Here is a 17,557-nt window from a genome sequence, read left to right as displayed (position 1 = left end):
CTCTATTTAGGCTATTCCACTAATCATAAATAGGGGCAGTTCCTTGAATTGGTGTAATAAGTGATATCTTTCAGCTGTAAGCTTTAATGTCATAACCTTAGAACCTGCCCCCCCCACCTAAAACAAGATCCTGAAAGAGTTATGATAAGTGGTTTGAAATAAAGATAAGTCATTTTAATCATAGGGTGCTCAGCTTCTGTTACCAATAACAGAGTCACATTGTTACTATTGCAACGTCTTCCAAAATTGCCCATGCTACAATTCCTGATGGGCGGCATCTGTGCACAATGAGGTTTCTGTTAAAAAGTTTTGATAATGATAATAGAGCCTTCAGTACATTCTGAATAAAGGAACATAGGAAGTTTAAGAAATTCAACTGCCTGTTCATGATTATTGTATCTTTGCTCTATGCCACATTTTACATGTATATATTAACTATCCAAGTCTGTGAAATATGTGTCTTTGTTTTATTCGTTTAACTAAGAAATGTATTTGTATTTTAAATTGTTGCACTTAAGAGACCAGCCTTAAAACACAGGCATGGATCTAACTAATAACTTGTTGTCTCTTGTCTTATACGTAGATTGTAAGCTCATTAGAGGCAAGGACCTTTTTGTTCTGTGTTTGTATGGCACCTAGCACAATGCCTGGTCCGTGTCTAGACTCCTAGGTACTACCACAATACAAATAATAATAAGTATCTGCTTCTGGAACAGGAGGTTACACGGTCCAGTGAATAGGGCTGTCAGAGTTCCCTCCCCAATCTGAACTCTAGAGTACAGATGTGGGGACCCGCATGAAAGACCCCCTAAGCTTATTCTTACCAGCTTAGGTTAAAAACTCCCCAGGCACAAATTCTCCCTTGTACCTTGGGTTTAAGTAACACTGCCACCACTAAGTGATTTAACAAAGAACCAGGGAAAAGGACCACTTGGAGTTCCTCTTCCCCCAGAAATCCCCCCAAGCCCTTACACCCCCTTTCCTGGAGAGGCTTGAGAATAATATCCTAACCAATTGGTTACGAAATGATCAAAGACCCAAACCCCTGGGTCTTGGAACAATGGAAAAATTAGTCAGGTTCTTAAAAGAAGGATTTTATTTAAAAGAAAAGAAAGAAAGAAAGAAAGAAAGGTAAAAATCACCTCTGTAAAATCAGGATGGAAAATACTTTACAGGGTATTCAGATTCAAAACACAGAGGATTCCCCTCTGGACAAAACCTTGAAGTTACAGAAAACAGGAATAAACCTCCCTCTTAGCACAGGGAAAATTCACAAACAAACCAAAAGATAAACTAATCCGCCTTGCCTGGCTTACCTATACTGGTTGCAATATTGGAGACTTGGATTTGGGATGGGTTGGAGAAGATGGATTTCTGTCTGGCCCCTCTCAGTCCCAAGAGAGAACCCCCACACAAAACAAAGAGCACAAACAAAACCTTTCCCCCTCCCAAGATTTGAAAATATCTTCTCTCCCCATTGGTCCTGTTGGTCAGGTGCCAACCAGGCTATTTGAGCTTCTTAACCCCTCACAAATAAGGAACAATTCTAGGCTACCCTTAGCTGTATGTTTATGACAAGGGCACTAAACTAGGAATCAGAAGAATGAGATTCTGTTCTCAGCTCAGCCAGTGATTCATTGTGTGCTTCAGGTAAGTCGCTTTACCTCTCTTTGAAACAGTTTCCCACTTGTTAAATGGGGATGAGAGTATTTATCTTCCTCCGTAAAGAGAAGAGCTGGTCAGAATCATGCTGTGAAAATTTTTGAAAATGTTTGCAAAAGATCTTACCATTTTTCAACCAGCTATGGTAAAGAGCTTTGTGATCTAGACATGAAAAGTGTTTTATAAGAGTGAAATATTACTATTACATATCAGACAATCTAAGATAAAGACTTGTTCGAGAGTCACTGAATTTTCCCTTTGAACTTCCCCTATCCTTGAGTGAGTAATGAAATAAACACTTTGGTCAGTGATGTACTATACTTATAAGGACATCAAAAATAAAAAAAACACGTTTATTTTAAAAGATGCCTAGGTAACACTATAAATAAATAAAATTATATTTATGGCTGTTATATACATGTATGTATAATACATATGGGTATAATTTTATATCTATATTACATATAGATGTAATTTTGGAGAGAGAGATCTTTTCAGTTTCTGGTATTCTGAACAATGACAAACAACAAATAGCAGTTTGGGACCATAGCAAAAGATAAACATGAGAAATGAGGCCAATAAAAATTGTCATATTTTCTATTGCTATTTAGACCACTCCAGTGTAATTCCTCTAGACAGTGTGCTCATCACATCTGGGGAGAACAACACAGGAGTTTTTCTGCTTGTAGGCATAAAACCAGTCATCACTGTTTTTTTATTATGTACAAGGGAGACAAGTTAATATTTCTTCCAGATGGAGACTTCTGCATCATATGGGGAAAACTGTCAAAATGATCAAATCAAACAGCTTTATAAGATGCAAAACATAAAATGCAAAGCTGAATCTTGAGTATACTGTATTTCTGTTTTCTCTTAGTTAGAAACTCACTGGGAAACTATGGCCACTCTGAGGAATTTAAAATATAAATGTTTGTTTAAAATGTTGATAGTACATCCCTTGTATTACATTATATATATGTAATACAAGGGATGTACTATATATATACATATATATATCTATTCTAGGTTTATCAATCTATCTATACACTTACATACAGATGGTGCTGATAGCCATGTTATAAATTGCATTTAGTGTACACATTTTGACTACCTCACCTGCATTCTGCCCAGCAATCCATCTCTGCTGGACTACTTCTAACATTCCAAACCTATGATCGACTTAAACAGCTGCCATATAAAAAAATCAACCTGCCATAAATTTTTTTCTGTCTACCTCAGCCCTCCTCAAATGTGGAATTTCTATTTCATAACATTACCCAGTCCTAAAATACAGTATGCAGTCCTGGAACAGTGCCTGGTGTGAGGTTCAATACAGTACACTGCAGGGGTAAAGGATACGATAAACTGTACTTGCTTCTAGCCCTGGTAGGTGCTGAGATATTGGACTTTAAACATAAGAAATCTTAATGTGTGTGTTCTGATGGATAGAAAAAGTATTTTAGGACACTTTAGAGGTATTTGATATGTATTAGCTTTCGTTTTCCTCCTGCTCTGAGCCTTATATAGTTGGACTTACAGTAAATAAGGTACCAGGCTTGCAAGTGGAAAGATTAAAAAAAAAAGATTGTCTCCAAGCACATTTTAATCAACACTCTAAAACTTTTGTGAAATACTTTTTCAGTAAAATATGTGATATACAGAATACATAATGGTGTGATACTGTATAGTGGTTTATGGACAAGAATTGGGGAGGGGGCATATTATAATAATGCAGGCCATCCCAACCTAGTACCAATATAATCCTTACACCACACTGTAATAAGGATGTGACACATAGGAGACTTGGTAAGAGATTATTTCCTGGCCCCAGTTCCATTATGTGGGCAAGGGTTACAAAATTGTACTCCCCTGTGATCTTATCAGAACTATGTTTCAGTTTGCAAAAGGAATGAACAATGTAAATGTTTTGCTGCATTATCTTTTTTTTATTGTCTTTGTTCACAAACTAATGAGAAAAATTAGGTTGTTTGTAATGGGTCTCCTATTCACTAGGGCAAATTAGTGAGGTTCTACAGGATGGTGATACCCGTGTGCTAATTTATTGTATTTAGTTTACACTTGGGCCATCTCACCTGCACACTACCTGCTTATCCATCTCTACTTTGACTGTGGGTGTGTCTACACTTCAAGTTGGGGGTGTTATTCCCAGCTCAAGGAGACATTCCTGCATTAGATCTGATCAACTTAGTGCACTAAAATTAAATGTAGCTGTGGCAGCATGAGTGGAAGAAGTACATAGCTGTTTGAGACTCTACATACCTACTCAGGTGGCTAGCCCCTCCCAACACTTGCACTGCTGCAGCTACACTTCTGTTTTTAGTGCATTAGTTCTATCAGAGCTAGCACGGGTATGTCTCCTGGAGCTAAAAATGACACTTCCAGCTCGACATGTAGACGTACCCTAAGAGAAACATTCAAAAGCGCTGAGCAGCTTTCAACACTTGAAAATCCATGCAAAGGGACTCTGCTGCAGGGACTCCACACAGAAACTCAATCTGCCTTAATACTGCCAATCTCCTAGACAAAGTATGCATCATTAGGTCCACATAGTTTTCATATCGGAAACAATGGGTCATGGCTTCACTCAAAGGTGGTGGTGTACATCACAAGCCCAATTCAACAAAACAGTTAACTTTGAAATCTGACTTCAAGAGGATTTAAGAACATGCTTAAGTGCCTTGCTGTATGGGATTAGATTTAAACATTTGTTTAAAGATAAGCATGTGCTAAGTGCCTGATCCCATTGAAGTCAGGGAGAGTCTTTCTACTGGCTTCAATGCATTGTGGATCAGGTCCTAAATGCTTTGCTGAATCAGGGTCCCAAAGAAGCTCTCTGCACATTACCCTGTGAACAAGATGAATCTGTAACTGATTGTGAAATCCTCTTTCAACTCTAAAGTGGAATGACAGCTACATATAAGGAAGTATAAATAGGCAAATACTAGTGGTATTCCCCATTATGTTTTTTCATTACATGTAAAATCTTTCAGAAAAAAAGAACATCTAAAGTGGATGGACAAGCTGTAAAGCTGAAAACTTCTGCAACTGAAATCATTAAGAACAAAAATTCTCTTTATTCCATTTGTGAAACTAACAGCACTTTGTATATAGTCAATTTTACTGTTTTCCCTAGATAGGCACTTCCCCCCTGCTGGATGGGTCTTTCACACAGAAAGGAGGAGAGAAAAGCCTGTTATAAAATATGGCTTAGTTGTAATGATACTAGCCTGGAACGCAGAATACCAGTTTCAATTCCCTGCTCTGCCAGAGACTTCCTGAGTGACTTTGGGCAAATTACTTAGTCTCTCTGCGCTTCAATTCCCCATCTGAGAAAGGGGGATAATAGTACTTTCCTATCTCACAGGGGAGCTGTGACGCTAACTGCATAAGAGATGGTGAAGTGCTCAGAAACTTTGGTTACATGGGCCAAATAAGTATCATAGGTAGATAAGAAAATGCAATTGGAAACCCCCCAGATTTGGCAGGGGGTTCTCAAAAACAGATGTAATGCCTGAAAGTACTGGTTCTTAAATGTCAAGTTGACAGTGTCCCTTTCATAGTTCATAGTATTCACCATGTAACTATTTAATCCCTGTGTAATTTAACACACTTAGGAACTAATACTAATTACTGGATGTTAACAGAAAATTTTAGAAAGCCGGCTATTGTATTGAACTGTTTCAGAACAGTATGTGTGAGAACAGTGCAGAATGGAGATGACAAACAGCAGAAGGAGAGGCAATTGCAGCACCCTGTGATAGGTGACATCATTCGCAGTACAGTGAAAGGCATGAGTGACACAGTCTTCTCATTCATGGCATGCCATCTTTGGTTGTGGCATGCACTTCACCTACATGCTACGTGTCACAATATAATGTAAATCATACTGCTTCCTTTTGGAACCTTCTTTGCTGAGTATAATCATAACTGAATGGAGAATCCAGGACAGGAGTTACATGATATTTGGTCTCTTTGTTATTTTGACATTTGGGGATGTTGTGTAGTCTAATCTATTGAAGAACTATATTTCAGATTAAGCATTGGTTTGTCAATTCCATTACACAAAGTGTTATGCCTCGAACCACTATTCCTAGCGAGCCAGATCACTGAGATTCCACGCCATGAACTGGCTTGAAAGCTGTTCTGTATTGGAAAGGTAGAAGTAAGAAGATTGCAAGAAAAAAATGATGTGGTCTGGGCCTAGATTTGGATAGTTATTTGCCTGAATATTCATCATGTGTTTCAAATCCACAGAACTGTAAACTCTTACCACACCCAGATCTGAATTGAGAAATGTTGATTACTTAAAGGGCAATATCTAGTATAAATTAATCAAATGTAGGTAGGTCTGATATACTACAATTATTTTCTCCTACTCACTTTCTTCTTCAAAAGGGAAACATTTTGACCCTTAGTGTCCCAGCTCATGTCTGTATAAAATGTCAGATACTGGCTGAAGAAAGATCTTGTCAATCAGGAATCTGTAACTGTTTCCTAAGGGCTTTCACTACTAGAGGGCAATATGGTAACACACGATTACATTACCCTTTTTAAAGAAATAAAATAAAATAACCGAGACTATTGAAATGAAAATTTAATTTTACAATGTATTACACACACACACACACACAAATTACATTAACAGAACATTATTAAGGCTGTAAAATCAAGCACTCAAGTTGGGATATGCTTGAATTAAGGTTGCCTGTGCAACCTTCATTTGCCCATCTTATACATGTGAATTATGACATAGTCCTTAATTACACAATCACATACTATTTTGTTCCACAGAACTCCTGCCTCATTGAGTGCACCGGATGGACCTGCTGTAGGGATGAACATGGCTGAGTACTGAAAGAGACTGTTGTATGTAGGAAGCCTGCTTCATTTATTGCAGAAGTTGGAAGGTGTGTAGAGAAAAAGGCAGGGGACAGCAGAAACAGAAAGGTTCAGAGAGTGGAATGCTCTGCTGGAGAATTAGCATCTATCAACACCTCTGCCACAGAGTTCCTGTGTGATCCTGGGCAAGTCACTGAAACCAGACTTTTCACAGGTGGTCACTAACTGTGTGTTTCTCATTTTACTGGGTGCCTGATTTGAGACACTAGGGTCTGATTTGCTGCACTGCTGAACACTCACAGTTGCTAATGGAGTCAATGGGAGCTGGGCTTGAATATCTTAAGTGCTATAGAATGCTAAGTACTCTGAAAAATCATCTCAACATGGGCACTAATAATCAGCGGATACTTTTGACCTGAATCTATCTGGGCTAGATCCACAAAGGGATTTAGGCACCTAAATGCCACTTAGAGATTTCAGTTGCTCCAGTGGTAGAGGACTGTGCTGTGGATCTAAAGGTCCCATACTGCTAGTGACCCAAGATGGGGGTCAGTATGGTCTCACATGATGACATTTCTGTTTTTAAATATTTTTAAATAAACATTAGAAACACAAGAGTCCTAGACACATCACATATTCCATATGACCCCTCCCTCCCACCACGTGGCCACAGGGAGTTCAAAGGCTCCACGTTTGCTTAAAGGAGATAGAAGTGAGCTTAATGTCACCATAAACCTAATAGACTCTAGTAGACTAAGGGCTCCCCCTGGGGTGGAAGGTGATAGGGCAAAGAGTAACTAAAGCCAGTTCCCACTGGAACTGGGTTCTCTGGGCCTCATTCTCCATTGTCCTGTAGCCATGTACCCTAGTGGGTGTAAGACACTTCTGTTATGATTTAGTAACTAGGGCAATGACAGATCAGACCCTCACTGTTCCAGCTGCACATATGTGATGCAGGTAACCTGGTCATGTTCTAGGAGCTGCTAGCCCACTGTGTGAACCAAGCAGTGACTAATTGTATCTGTCCCAGAGGAGACTTCATGCTCTGTGGCGAACTTAGTGCTCATGACAGCCCTGGAGAATGAAGTCTAGTGTCGGCCTGGCAGATGGCCTAGCAGCATGGGATGCTCCAATCACAGAGCAGGGGTAGGCTGATTCCACAGCAAGGGAAGGCTCAGCAACACAGTTTGGAGCAGGAAGAAACAAACTCCAAGAAGGGAGAATGGTTCGCAGCCTCACTGGGGCTCTAATAGCAAATAATAAAATAAGCTCATAAGTAAAGGGACATGAACACAGCTACAACACCTGCTTTCTTCTGCGAGGTGCCAGTCAGCTCAGTCCCACCACCAAAGTTACAGCTCCAGAAGGAAAGGATTGTGATAAGTCTGAACACCCCCAGGTGCTGGCTCTGGGAGGGTGTTAATAGAACTTGGGGAGGGGTTAGGCTAGTTTCACCTGTTACTGCAGGAATTATCACTTGGGCTCTGCCCAATCATAGCTGCCTCTGGGATATAAATGTGCCAGGCTAAGAGTAAGTGCTTTATGGGTTGCTGCTAGGAAATCAGTATGGCTAGTGTAGGGCAGAATAGCTGCCCTTTGGGAGCTGTGCTCTTGTGTGTGTTGTATTGTTCCTTAGTATTGGGAACTTGGGATGTTTTTTTAGAGAACTCTAGCTTCTTAGTCTGTGGCAGGAAAAGCCTGCAGCTCACTCTACCTCCAAGCAAGGAGGGAAGGATGTCCTATGAACTGACTGCTTGGGGTAAGTGAGAGTAAGGCTGTAAGAACCTGGCAGTGTCTTCCCATACTAGCATGTGGTTACACTGAGAAGGAACAGAAGCTCTTTGGCTCCTCTGTGGCCTGATATCCAAGTCTTGTCTAATAGCTAGCTCATCCTTTAATGCAACTGAGTAACTGCTTACATGAGTCAAGAGTTTCTGCTTATAACAGTGCTATTCAGAGGTATAGCCTCTGAGGGTTAGGTGCCTGTATGCTACTCTTCTACTAGTCTTTTTGTAGACCCTAAGACTAGCCCCAAACTCTATCCCCTATAGGAAGTTAGAGGGGAGCGGATACAGAACTACTAATAGCTAGTTAAATAACTCCTTCACCCACTTTCCTCTGTACTGTATACTGACCTCCTCGTTCTTGCCTCTTGGGGTTCCCTAGATACTGTTGGTCGGTCTCACACTCTGCAGAATGACTCCACCTGTGGGGTTTGGGTGTCTGAGACTCCAGATGGCTCCAGGAAAGTTGATGCTTCCTATGATGGTTGTTACATCTACAAATGGGTGAGTGAACTTGTGGTGCCTGCATAGGGTTCTTGTAATGCTGCTCTAACAGTCCTGACTCCTGTGGATTTCTCTTCTACAGAATGGCAATTACCTGATGGTGGTTAGGATTGAAGGGACAGATGCAGGTGGGCACAGGGCTCTCCATGAAGAGAAGGTGCTCAGATGCCCCACTGCCCAGCCAGGTAAGAGTCTAGTGTCTTCTGTGAAACACACTTGGCTGTTTGACTACTGGTGAGTGAATCCTTTCTCTAAAGATGGCTGTTTTGCTCCAGTTACACTAAGGGAGGCCTACACAGAGAAGGCCCATCTGTTTTCCTTGTCTCTGCCTTGTGGCAAGGTAATCATTATGGGACCAGTGACACACACAATCATCGTAGTTCCTGCTCATCCTCCTTTGCCAGTGTGCATCCCCACCATGCCTCTGGTTGGCTGCACTTCTCAGAGCCTGGATTTAATTGTATTTGTATTGCATTGGTACCTGGAGACCCAAGTCATGGACTGGGGAGTTCTAGGCCAGTTATACTCACTCCTCAGTGGTTCAGAAGCCAAATTAGCAATCCACATTACCCAAAAGATCCCTAGTAGTGTAAATTCATTTACTTACCTACCTTAAAGTCTTAGTATTTCCTGGAGCTGCTTTTCTTTCTTCTCTGCCACCCCCATGGTATAAACTCGAGGGGGGTTGAAAGTATTTACCAGAGCTCTGCTCTAGATGAATTTAAGGGTATGTGTATGTCCATCCAAATATTTTACTAACTACAATTGTTTAATAACATAGTACCAGCATCCTGATGATTAAATCAGCCTTTTAATATCATGCACTGCAAAGTCACAGGAGACTCATTAAAGAGCCATTTGCAGCTCTTGAGCATCAATCTGAGTATCACTGTTCTAGGCTGTAGTAGAACCTACAGCACCTGTGTCTCATTTTTCCCCCTCTCCCCCAAACTCTCAGATTTATCAGGATGTCCTAGTTATAAAGAACTCAACCTTTTGTTAACATGCATGAATGTAGTCTGAGTCTAGAATTATGCAGACTGGGTCTTGGACTCAAGCCTCTCAGAGTATTTTTGAGCTGGATGCATCTGTCTTGCATAATAGCTACCCACACCACTGCATTTTAACTAGTCTGCAGTGCTGTATAAACTGAATCCTCAAACATCCCTCTGAGGTAGACCATTTTAAGCATTGCCACTTCAGATAGGGAAGACTGTGGCAGGGAGACAGAAAATCTATGCCAAAGCTAGGATTAGAATTTGGGGATAGGAGGCAGGCAGCCCCTCACCTGGTATTCAAGACCCTGGACCATGGTCCTCAGAGCAACTGAGCCTCTGTAAACTTGCATGGGTCCAGAGTGCAACCCTCAAGCCCCCAGCCCCAGCAGGAGGGCATATGCTCAGGGGCTCATCTTGCCCCACCTGTGTTTTGGTTTTTTCTTTCCCTCTTGCTCTGATCTCCTTATGAATTTCCAGCTGTCTCTTTCAGCCCTGGATGCTCCAAGCCCCAGTGTCTGTGCTGCCATCCAGAGCCAGGATAGACTGTCCTGCATGCCTCCGCCTATCACACAGGGAGACTGCGAAGAACAAGGCTGTTGCTACAATCCCACTGATAGGTTGAAGCCTTGTTACTATGGCAATACAGGTGAGTTTTTAGGCACATGAATAGCCAATACAGCTGACTGTAATCATTGTGGGAAGGGGGCATGGAATGGCTGGCCAGCCTAGCATGGAAGGCTAAATAGGGCTTGCAACATACCTTGTGCTGTGCTAGTTACTTTTAACCCTGATATTAGACTAACATTCCACACATAAGAAGACTCTCAGTGTTTTTTGCCATTTATAGTATAAACCCAGGCTCATGGCCCAGAATCCGGACCACATTCCCTGTTGGAGCTGCAGTGGCCAATATGGAGTCCATTGTCAATGTACCTTTGAGCACCTAGTACTTGCCCTTTTGGGTCCCCTGGAGGGGTATAGTGGACCTTGGTGGGGTTCTGGCCTAGATCTACAACAAGCTATTGCCTTCCAATCCACTGTTTAAGACTCTCTCCCTGAGATGGGAGAGACTTCCCCAGCCTTGTCTTACCTGTCACTTGCTCACTTCCAGTGACAGCACAGTGCACTCCAGATGGCCAGTTCTCCATTGTGATTTCTCGGGATGTGACTCTGCCACCCCTGATCCTGGACTCTGTGCATCTGGCCAGTGGGAGCAGTGCTGGCTGTGTCCCTGTGGTGAAGAACAATGCCTTTGTCCTGTTCCAGTTTCCACTCTCTGCCTGTGGCACTACTTTCCAGGTAAAAGTTTGGGAGGCCAAGATGGGGTAACTAGACTGGAACAGCAGGGTTGTGTGGGTCAAGAACCAGGTGCACTGGCAGGTCCCTTCCTAAAACTGATCCCATGCCAAACCCTACTGGGAAATTATCTGGCTTCTAATCTGTCCCCAACCTGGCTATATGAAAGGGGCAGAGCTGAGGGGTCATTGACTGATTTCCTGGACAACTGGAGAAAGGCTAATGTAGTGCCAATCTTTAAAGAAGGGTCCTGGGAACTACAGGCCAGTCAGCCTCACCTCAGTCCCTGGAAAAATCATGGAGCAGGTCCTCAAGGAATCAATTCTGAAGCACTTAAAGGAGAGGAAAGTGATCAGAACAGTCAGCATGGATTCACCAAGGGCAAGTCATGCCTGACTAATCTAATTGCCTTCTATGATGAGAACTCCCTCTGTGGATAAGGGGAAAGCAGTGGATGTGGTGACTTTAGCAAAGCTGTTGACAGTCTCCCACAGTATTCTTGCTCGTAAGTTAAAGTAGTATGAGCTGGATGAATGGATAAGGTGGATAGAAAGTTGGCTAGATTGTTGGGCTCAACAGGTAGTGATCAATGGCTCCATGTCTAGTTGGCAGCTGTTAACAAGTGGAGTGCCCCAAGGGTTGGTCCTCAGGCTGGTTTTGTTCAATATCTTCATTCATGATCTGGAGGATGGTGTGGATTGCACCCTCAGCAAGTTCCCAGATGACCCTGAACTGGGAGGAGAGGTAGACACTGGAGGGTAGGGATAGGATACAGAGGGACCTAGACAAATTAGAGGATTGGGCCAAAAGAAATCTGATGGAGGTTCAACAAGGACAAGTGCAGAGTCCTGCACTTAGGACGGAAGAATCCCATGCACCGCTACAGACTAGGGACCAAATGGCTAGGCAGCAGTTCTGCAGAAAAGGACCTAGGGTTTACAGTGGATGAGTCAACAGTGTGCCATTGTTGCCAAGAAGGCCAATGGCATTTTGGGATGTATAAGTAGGGGCATTGCCAGCAGATCAAGGGACACAATCATTCCCCCTCTATCTGACATTGGTGAGGCCTCATCTGGAGTACTGTGTCCAGTTTTGGGCCCCACACTACAAGAAGGATGTGGAAAAATTGGAAAGTGCCCAGCAGAGGGCAACAAAAATGATTAGGGGACTATAACAATGACTTTTGAAGAGAGGCTGAGGGAACTGGGATTGTTTCTTCTGCAGAAGAGAAGAATGAGGGGGGATTTGATAGCTGCTTTCCCCTACCTGAAAGGGGTTCCAAAGAAGATGGCTCTAGACTGTTCTCAGTGGTAGCTCTTGACAGAACAAGGAGTAATGGTCTCAAGTTGCAGTGGGGGAGGTTTAGGTTGGATATTAGGAAAAACTTTTTTCACTAGGAGGGTGGTGAAACACTGGAATGCATTACCTAGGGAGGTGGTGGAATCTCCTTCCTTAGAAGTTTTTATGGTCAGGCTTGACAAAGCCCTGGCTGGGATTTAGTTGGGGATTAGCCCTGCTTTGAGCAGGGGGTTGGACTAGATGACCTCCTGAGGTCCTTTCCAACCCTGATATTCTATGATTCTGTGACTGATCTTCCATTCCAGATGGATGGGGCCATGGGTGTGTATGAAAATGAACTGGTGGCAGATCAGGATGTGAGAACCTGGAGTCTGGGATCCATCACCCGGGACAGCACCTTCAGGTAACGACAGAGGCTCACTCCTAATCCCCTCTGCATTTGTAGAGCTGCTTCTCAAGTGAGCCCTGTTCAGATCATTTTACTAGTGTCAGAAGTTTAGGACCAGATATTCCTCCAGCCAACCCTTACATGGCAGTTACCAGGAGCTGCAGAGTGACTCCCCCACTATCCTGGATTCTCTTAACTCACTTCATGGCCTGTCTCCTCCAAGGCTCAAGGATGTGGGAGGATACTTATTCAGAATGGCTGGGTTTTTAAGGGGGCATTGGGCTGCAGCCTTCCCCTTCTGGGTGGGAGGGGTTCCTGACAGCTTTCATGACCTCCCTCCTGGCGGGTGCCCATCTACACCCCCCCAAACTAAATGTCCCCAGTGGCTGGCTAGTCCTGACTAGTTGTCACACTTGATGGCTTCTCTCACTCCCCCAGGTTGCATGTCCGCTGTAGTTACTCTGCCAGTGGTAACTTCCTCCCTGTGAGCATCCAAGTCTTCACCCTGCCACCACCCCCTGCTGTGTCCCAGCCTGGCCCCTTCACACTGGAGCTGCGCATTGCCACAGGTAGCTAACTCTTCTTCAGCCCCTGGGCAGGTCTCATTCTTACTACTTGGTGCAGGATTGTGGTCTATGCCTGAGCTCTTGCCTTAATGGGAGGGGAGGCTAAATGTAGTATGGAGTGGGTCCAGGGAGGTGAGGGTGGGAGAGAAGACCGAGCACCCTTGGCATGGGGTTATGGCATCACACTGATGTATTTAGGGTTAAATGAACTTCCTGCTGTCTATAGGAGAAGTTCTTCTCTTGCCTCTGTCTAGGAAGAAAAGGCAGCTCTGCTAATGTATTCTGGGTAGGGTTGCCAATTTTGGTTGGTGTCATGTGATGAAACATCCAGAAATACAATCAAGATTAATCTTTAATTCCTGGAGACTACAGGACCACCCTAGAGGGTTGTCCTCTCTCATTCTGGGTTATAATTAAAGTAGTGGAAACACTTTTCTCCCTTCTACCCCTGCCACTGAGAAGTTGGGCCTCTTCTGTGTGGATGCAGGCCATACATGTTGGACTAAACATCTAATTCCATGGAGTGACTCCTGTCCATCTGGCTTATTCTAGAGCAGGGTTATGGATCCTACTATGCAGACAGAGACTACCCTGTGGTGAAGGTCCTGCGTGACCCCATCTATGTGGAGGTCCGGATGCTGCAGAGAACTGACCCAAACTTGGTTCTAGTTCTCCACCAGTGCTGGGCCACTCCCAGTGCCAATCCTCAGCAGCAGCCACAGTGGCCGATCTTGGTGGATGGGTGAGTGACACCCTGGGAGTTTAGGGTCACAGGGGGCTGGGGAGTGTAGGACCCCTTCTAAGTATTGCTTTCCTCATTCCTAGGTGCCCATATACAGGAGACAACTACCAAACCCAGCTGGTGCCTGTGGGTGCTGCCACAGGGCTGCAGTTCCCATCTCACTACCAGCGCTTCATCATCAGCACCTTCACCTTCATGGACTCTGCTTCCCAGCAGACAGTTACAGGCCCAGTATGACTTCTAATCAATAAGTGACCCTTCCATATCATGGTGTTGGCTTCCCCTCCTGGCTCCTGCATCAGGGAGGGGCCAGGGCTCTAAAACCATTACTACATGTGTGAGAGACTGGTTCTTCTCTAGTTGCTGACAGTTAAACTAGGCTATCCGCTCTTCCTAGGAAAGAGGGGAAAACCACTCTCAATGCACAGGGCTGTATCTCTGCTCTAAGAGCTCAGGCACAGTGTTCCAAATGAGTCCCATGTTATACCAAGCCATAGCCTCAGAGGGTAGGTGCTATACAAACATGGAGCTGAGCCCAGTCCAGGGGGGAGGGCATCAGGCATCTGAACTACAACTCCCATGAGGCAATCCATTCCCATAGAAAAATGGAGTTTATTGTTGAACTGATGCATGACTACAGATTAAGGCGAACCTGAAGTGTTGGGTAAAACCTCCTGAGGGGGAGGAGGGCCTCCTAACCACGTCTACTTGTGACATTCCTTGTCTAACCTGCTGTTCTATAGCTTACAACTCCCAGTGTTGGTCTCATCCAGACTCTCTCTCCCTTCCATTGAAAGGGTTTAGGTAGAACATATCCATGCAGGATGAGACTCCTCAAGGTGTGCTTGAGCAAGCCTTGCAAAGGTGGGGGAGCAACTCCAGAGCCTCAGGATGTTGCCATCTTCCCCTGAATGGGAGGGGTGACCCTGAAATGCATTGACTATCACCAAGGCACTCAGTTGTGAAGAGGGCTCCCTCAATTTAAACGTCCTCACACCCTTAAAAGCAGGGCATCATGACAAAGCATGCAAAGGCAGCCACTAAACCTGTAGGGAGCTTGCTGCCCCAGTACCCCTTCTGAACTGCAAGAGCAGCAGGGCCCTAACCACCTCACTTCTCTCCTAGGTGTACCTGCACTGCAGTGCCTCAGTGTGCCAGCCCTCCCTGCTAGCATCCTGCACCACCTCCTGCCCAGCTGCAGCCCGTGAGTATCCTAGCTTTTCTGCCTCCTTCTCCCTGTAGGATGGAATAACAGTGCCTGCCAGGCACTGTTTTCTCTAAACCTGTTCTGAGGAACTAGGCATGTCCTCCTCTTCACCTGCTCCTGTCATGAACTCTCCCTTCTGGGTACAAACCCCCTGTGATACAGAGGAGTAATTACATTTTTCACTTCCCGTGGCAGTGGATGACAGGAGCTGATCTATGAAAATTTGGCTCCCAAATGGGAAAGGATGTTGTACTCAATCCCTGAGCAATGAATTACCCTACTATGATATGGAGACCAGAGTAGGCAACTCTGGATTCCCTCCAGATACAGGATAACTCTGTGGTGTGGGAGTATGGTGGGTTTCACAGCTAACCTCTTGCTTGCCTTACAGGGGGCAGGAGGAGCTCTGAGCAGCACCTTCAGGATGGCCTTTCCCACATCACCAGCAGGGGACCTGTGATTCTCCTCCAGGACAGGCCAAAGAGAGAAGCTGCCATGAACAAATTGGGTAGGTGTCTGAGTCATGGTATAGGTCTAGGTCTAAAACCTCTGGACTTAAGGGTAGGTGCTCCATAAGATGAGCTGTCCAGTAGTACAAAGATCAATTCAAGGGGATCTTCACCACAACTGGTGGCCCTGAACATCTGCACTGAGCCAGGGCAGAAACTCTGGCACTGTGACTCACCCTTATTGGCTGTATCCTATGGGTGTTCTGGCCAGATCTGAAATGGCATCTGACTCAGAGGCAACATTTATCCTCATAGCTGAGGGTGGTGGTCTGTCCTGAGCAGTAAGAGGCTGGGGGCAAGAGGCCATGTCTGATCACATGAGTCCTGCCCAGAGCAGGCTAGGAGCATATCTAGTAACAAGTTTCTCTTCCGGCAGGCTTGCCTCTGAACACTAAAGCATCCTGGACTTTAGCCTGGGCCAGTGGAGCACTTCTTCTGGGGACTCTGTCCATGTCACTCCTGGCTGCTGCATGGTGGAGATGGAGGAGAAATTCAGCTAGTAAAACTAGTATATCTCAATAAAAAAAAGCATTCAAGACCTATGCTCTCTTGTTCTTCATTGACCACCCCAGCACCTCCTAAGGTGTGGAAAGCAAACTTGATAAGTGGTGGAAAGGATAAGCAGTTTTTAATGGAAACTTTCACCCACTCCCCCTATTTTCTGCTAACATTAACATAGACTGCCTTGGTTTGATCATAGCTGGTATCTTGTAGTGGCAATCAACTAATGCAGCTCAGCTTCAGTTTGAACTGATGCCTTATGGCTTTGTCAAAAGTATGTGCCTATAATGCTTCTGTCTTTCTGAAAGCACTTAACATGTGCATTGGTGGATGGCTTAATAGAAGGGAGCACTGAACACTCTCTCCAGGGAAGGAACTAATTACCTGTCCTACCTGCCTTGGGCTAGGGGGACACAATCCTGACCACTGTGGTGCAAAAAATGGTATGAAAGGTCACTCTGCTATGACTACCCAACTAGTAGCAACATTGTCAAACTTAATGTTTGAGTTTTGGCTCTTGGAGCATGAAACATATTTCCATCTCTTACAGTGAACTCCAATGCAGTAGTGAGGTCATCCTGGTCATGCTCATTCAGGCCCCTCTTGTGAGAGGGCTTGAAGAGGGTCAGTCAGACCATCTTGTCCTAGTACAAATTCCACTGAGTCATCAAGCTTATTCCTCAGTCTGGTTTTGCCCTTTGTTTGGCAGAACAGGCCAAGCATTCTACTAGTAGACACCTCCTCTGGTATGAGGACACTACAAAGCTTAAATGCAGGAAGAAACTATACAAAAACCTACTGCCTGGGGCTAAGTTAGTTTCTTCACCAAACACGTTTCTCATCTGTCACTGGATCATAGTTGACTTGGGGGAAGATGGTGACATGACAAATAGGTGAGCCTGGGCCAGGGGGGAGGCTGGGAAGAGAATGTATCCAATTTAAGTCATATAATATACCCAACAGGGCTAAAGTTGCACAGACAACTTTAATTTGTAGGTTGACAATTATGTTTTTAACATACCAACCCCCCCACACCCATGTCAGTCACTCTTGATTAGATTTAAATTTGGGGGGAGGGAAGGAGGAGAATTACCTGTGTGCATATTCTTAGTTTCAATAACTAGTGGTGGGGGGTGGAGTGGCAATGTGGTGCTGCTACTATCACTCAGTACAGCCCTTTATACTTAACAGAATAATGGTTCAGCTGTACTGCCCTCAGTCCATGCTGCGTAACACACAAG

At 44.3% G+C, this 17,557-nt stretch overlaps 1 protein-coding gene across 1 annotated transcript; it reads left to right on the top strand.

Annotated features, from left to right (window-relative positions):
- The first annotated feature begins 8,088 nt into the window (after positions 1-8,088).
- On the top strand, positions 8,089-16,337 carry LOC141983271 (zona pellucida sperm-binding protein 4-like). The gene is made up of 12 exons (XM_074946234.1): positions 8,089-8,281; positions 8,689-8,810; positions 8,893-8,995; positions 10,299-10,454; positions 10,920-11,107; positions 12,709-12,806; positions 13,230-13,360; positions 13,910-14,099; positions 14,183-14,330; positions 15,225-15,303; positions 15,698-15,814; positions 16,192-16,337. Exons 1-12 carry the CDS (start codon positions 8,089-8,091, stop codon positions 16,335-16,337), a joined length of 1,671 nt encoding a protein of 556 aa, XP_074802335.1.
- The last annotated feature ends 1,220 nt before the right edge of the window (positions 16,338-17,557 follow it).

The sequence above is a fragment of the Natator depressus genome, chromosome 1, assembly GCF_965152275.1.
Source record: "Natator depressus isolate rNatDep1 chromosome 1, rNatDep2.hap1, whole genome shotgun sequence".
NCBI lineage: Eukaryota > Metazoa > Chordata > Testudines > Cheloniidae > Natator > Natator depressus.
Note: the sequence above shows the minus strand (reverse complement) of the source record. Positions and strands in the feature narration are given on the sequence as shown.

What these genes read in the sequence shown, in the direction of transcription:
- LOC141983271 (XM_074946234.1), top strand. Translation starts at nt 8,089, where the DNA reads ATGGCTAGTGTAGGGCAGAATAGCTGCCCTTTGGGAGCTGTGCTCTTG. An exon ending in CTATGAACTGACTGCTTGGG is followed by an intron (nt 8,282 to 8,688) that starts GTAAGTGAGAGT and finishes GGGGTTCCCTAG; the next exon opens with ATACTGTTGGTCGGTCTCAC. An exon ending in ACCCGGGACAGCACCTTCAG is followed by an intron (nt 12,807 to 13,229) that starts GTAACGACAGAG and finishes TCACTCCCCCAG; the next exon opens with GTTGCATGTCCGCTGTAGTT.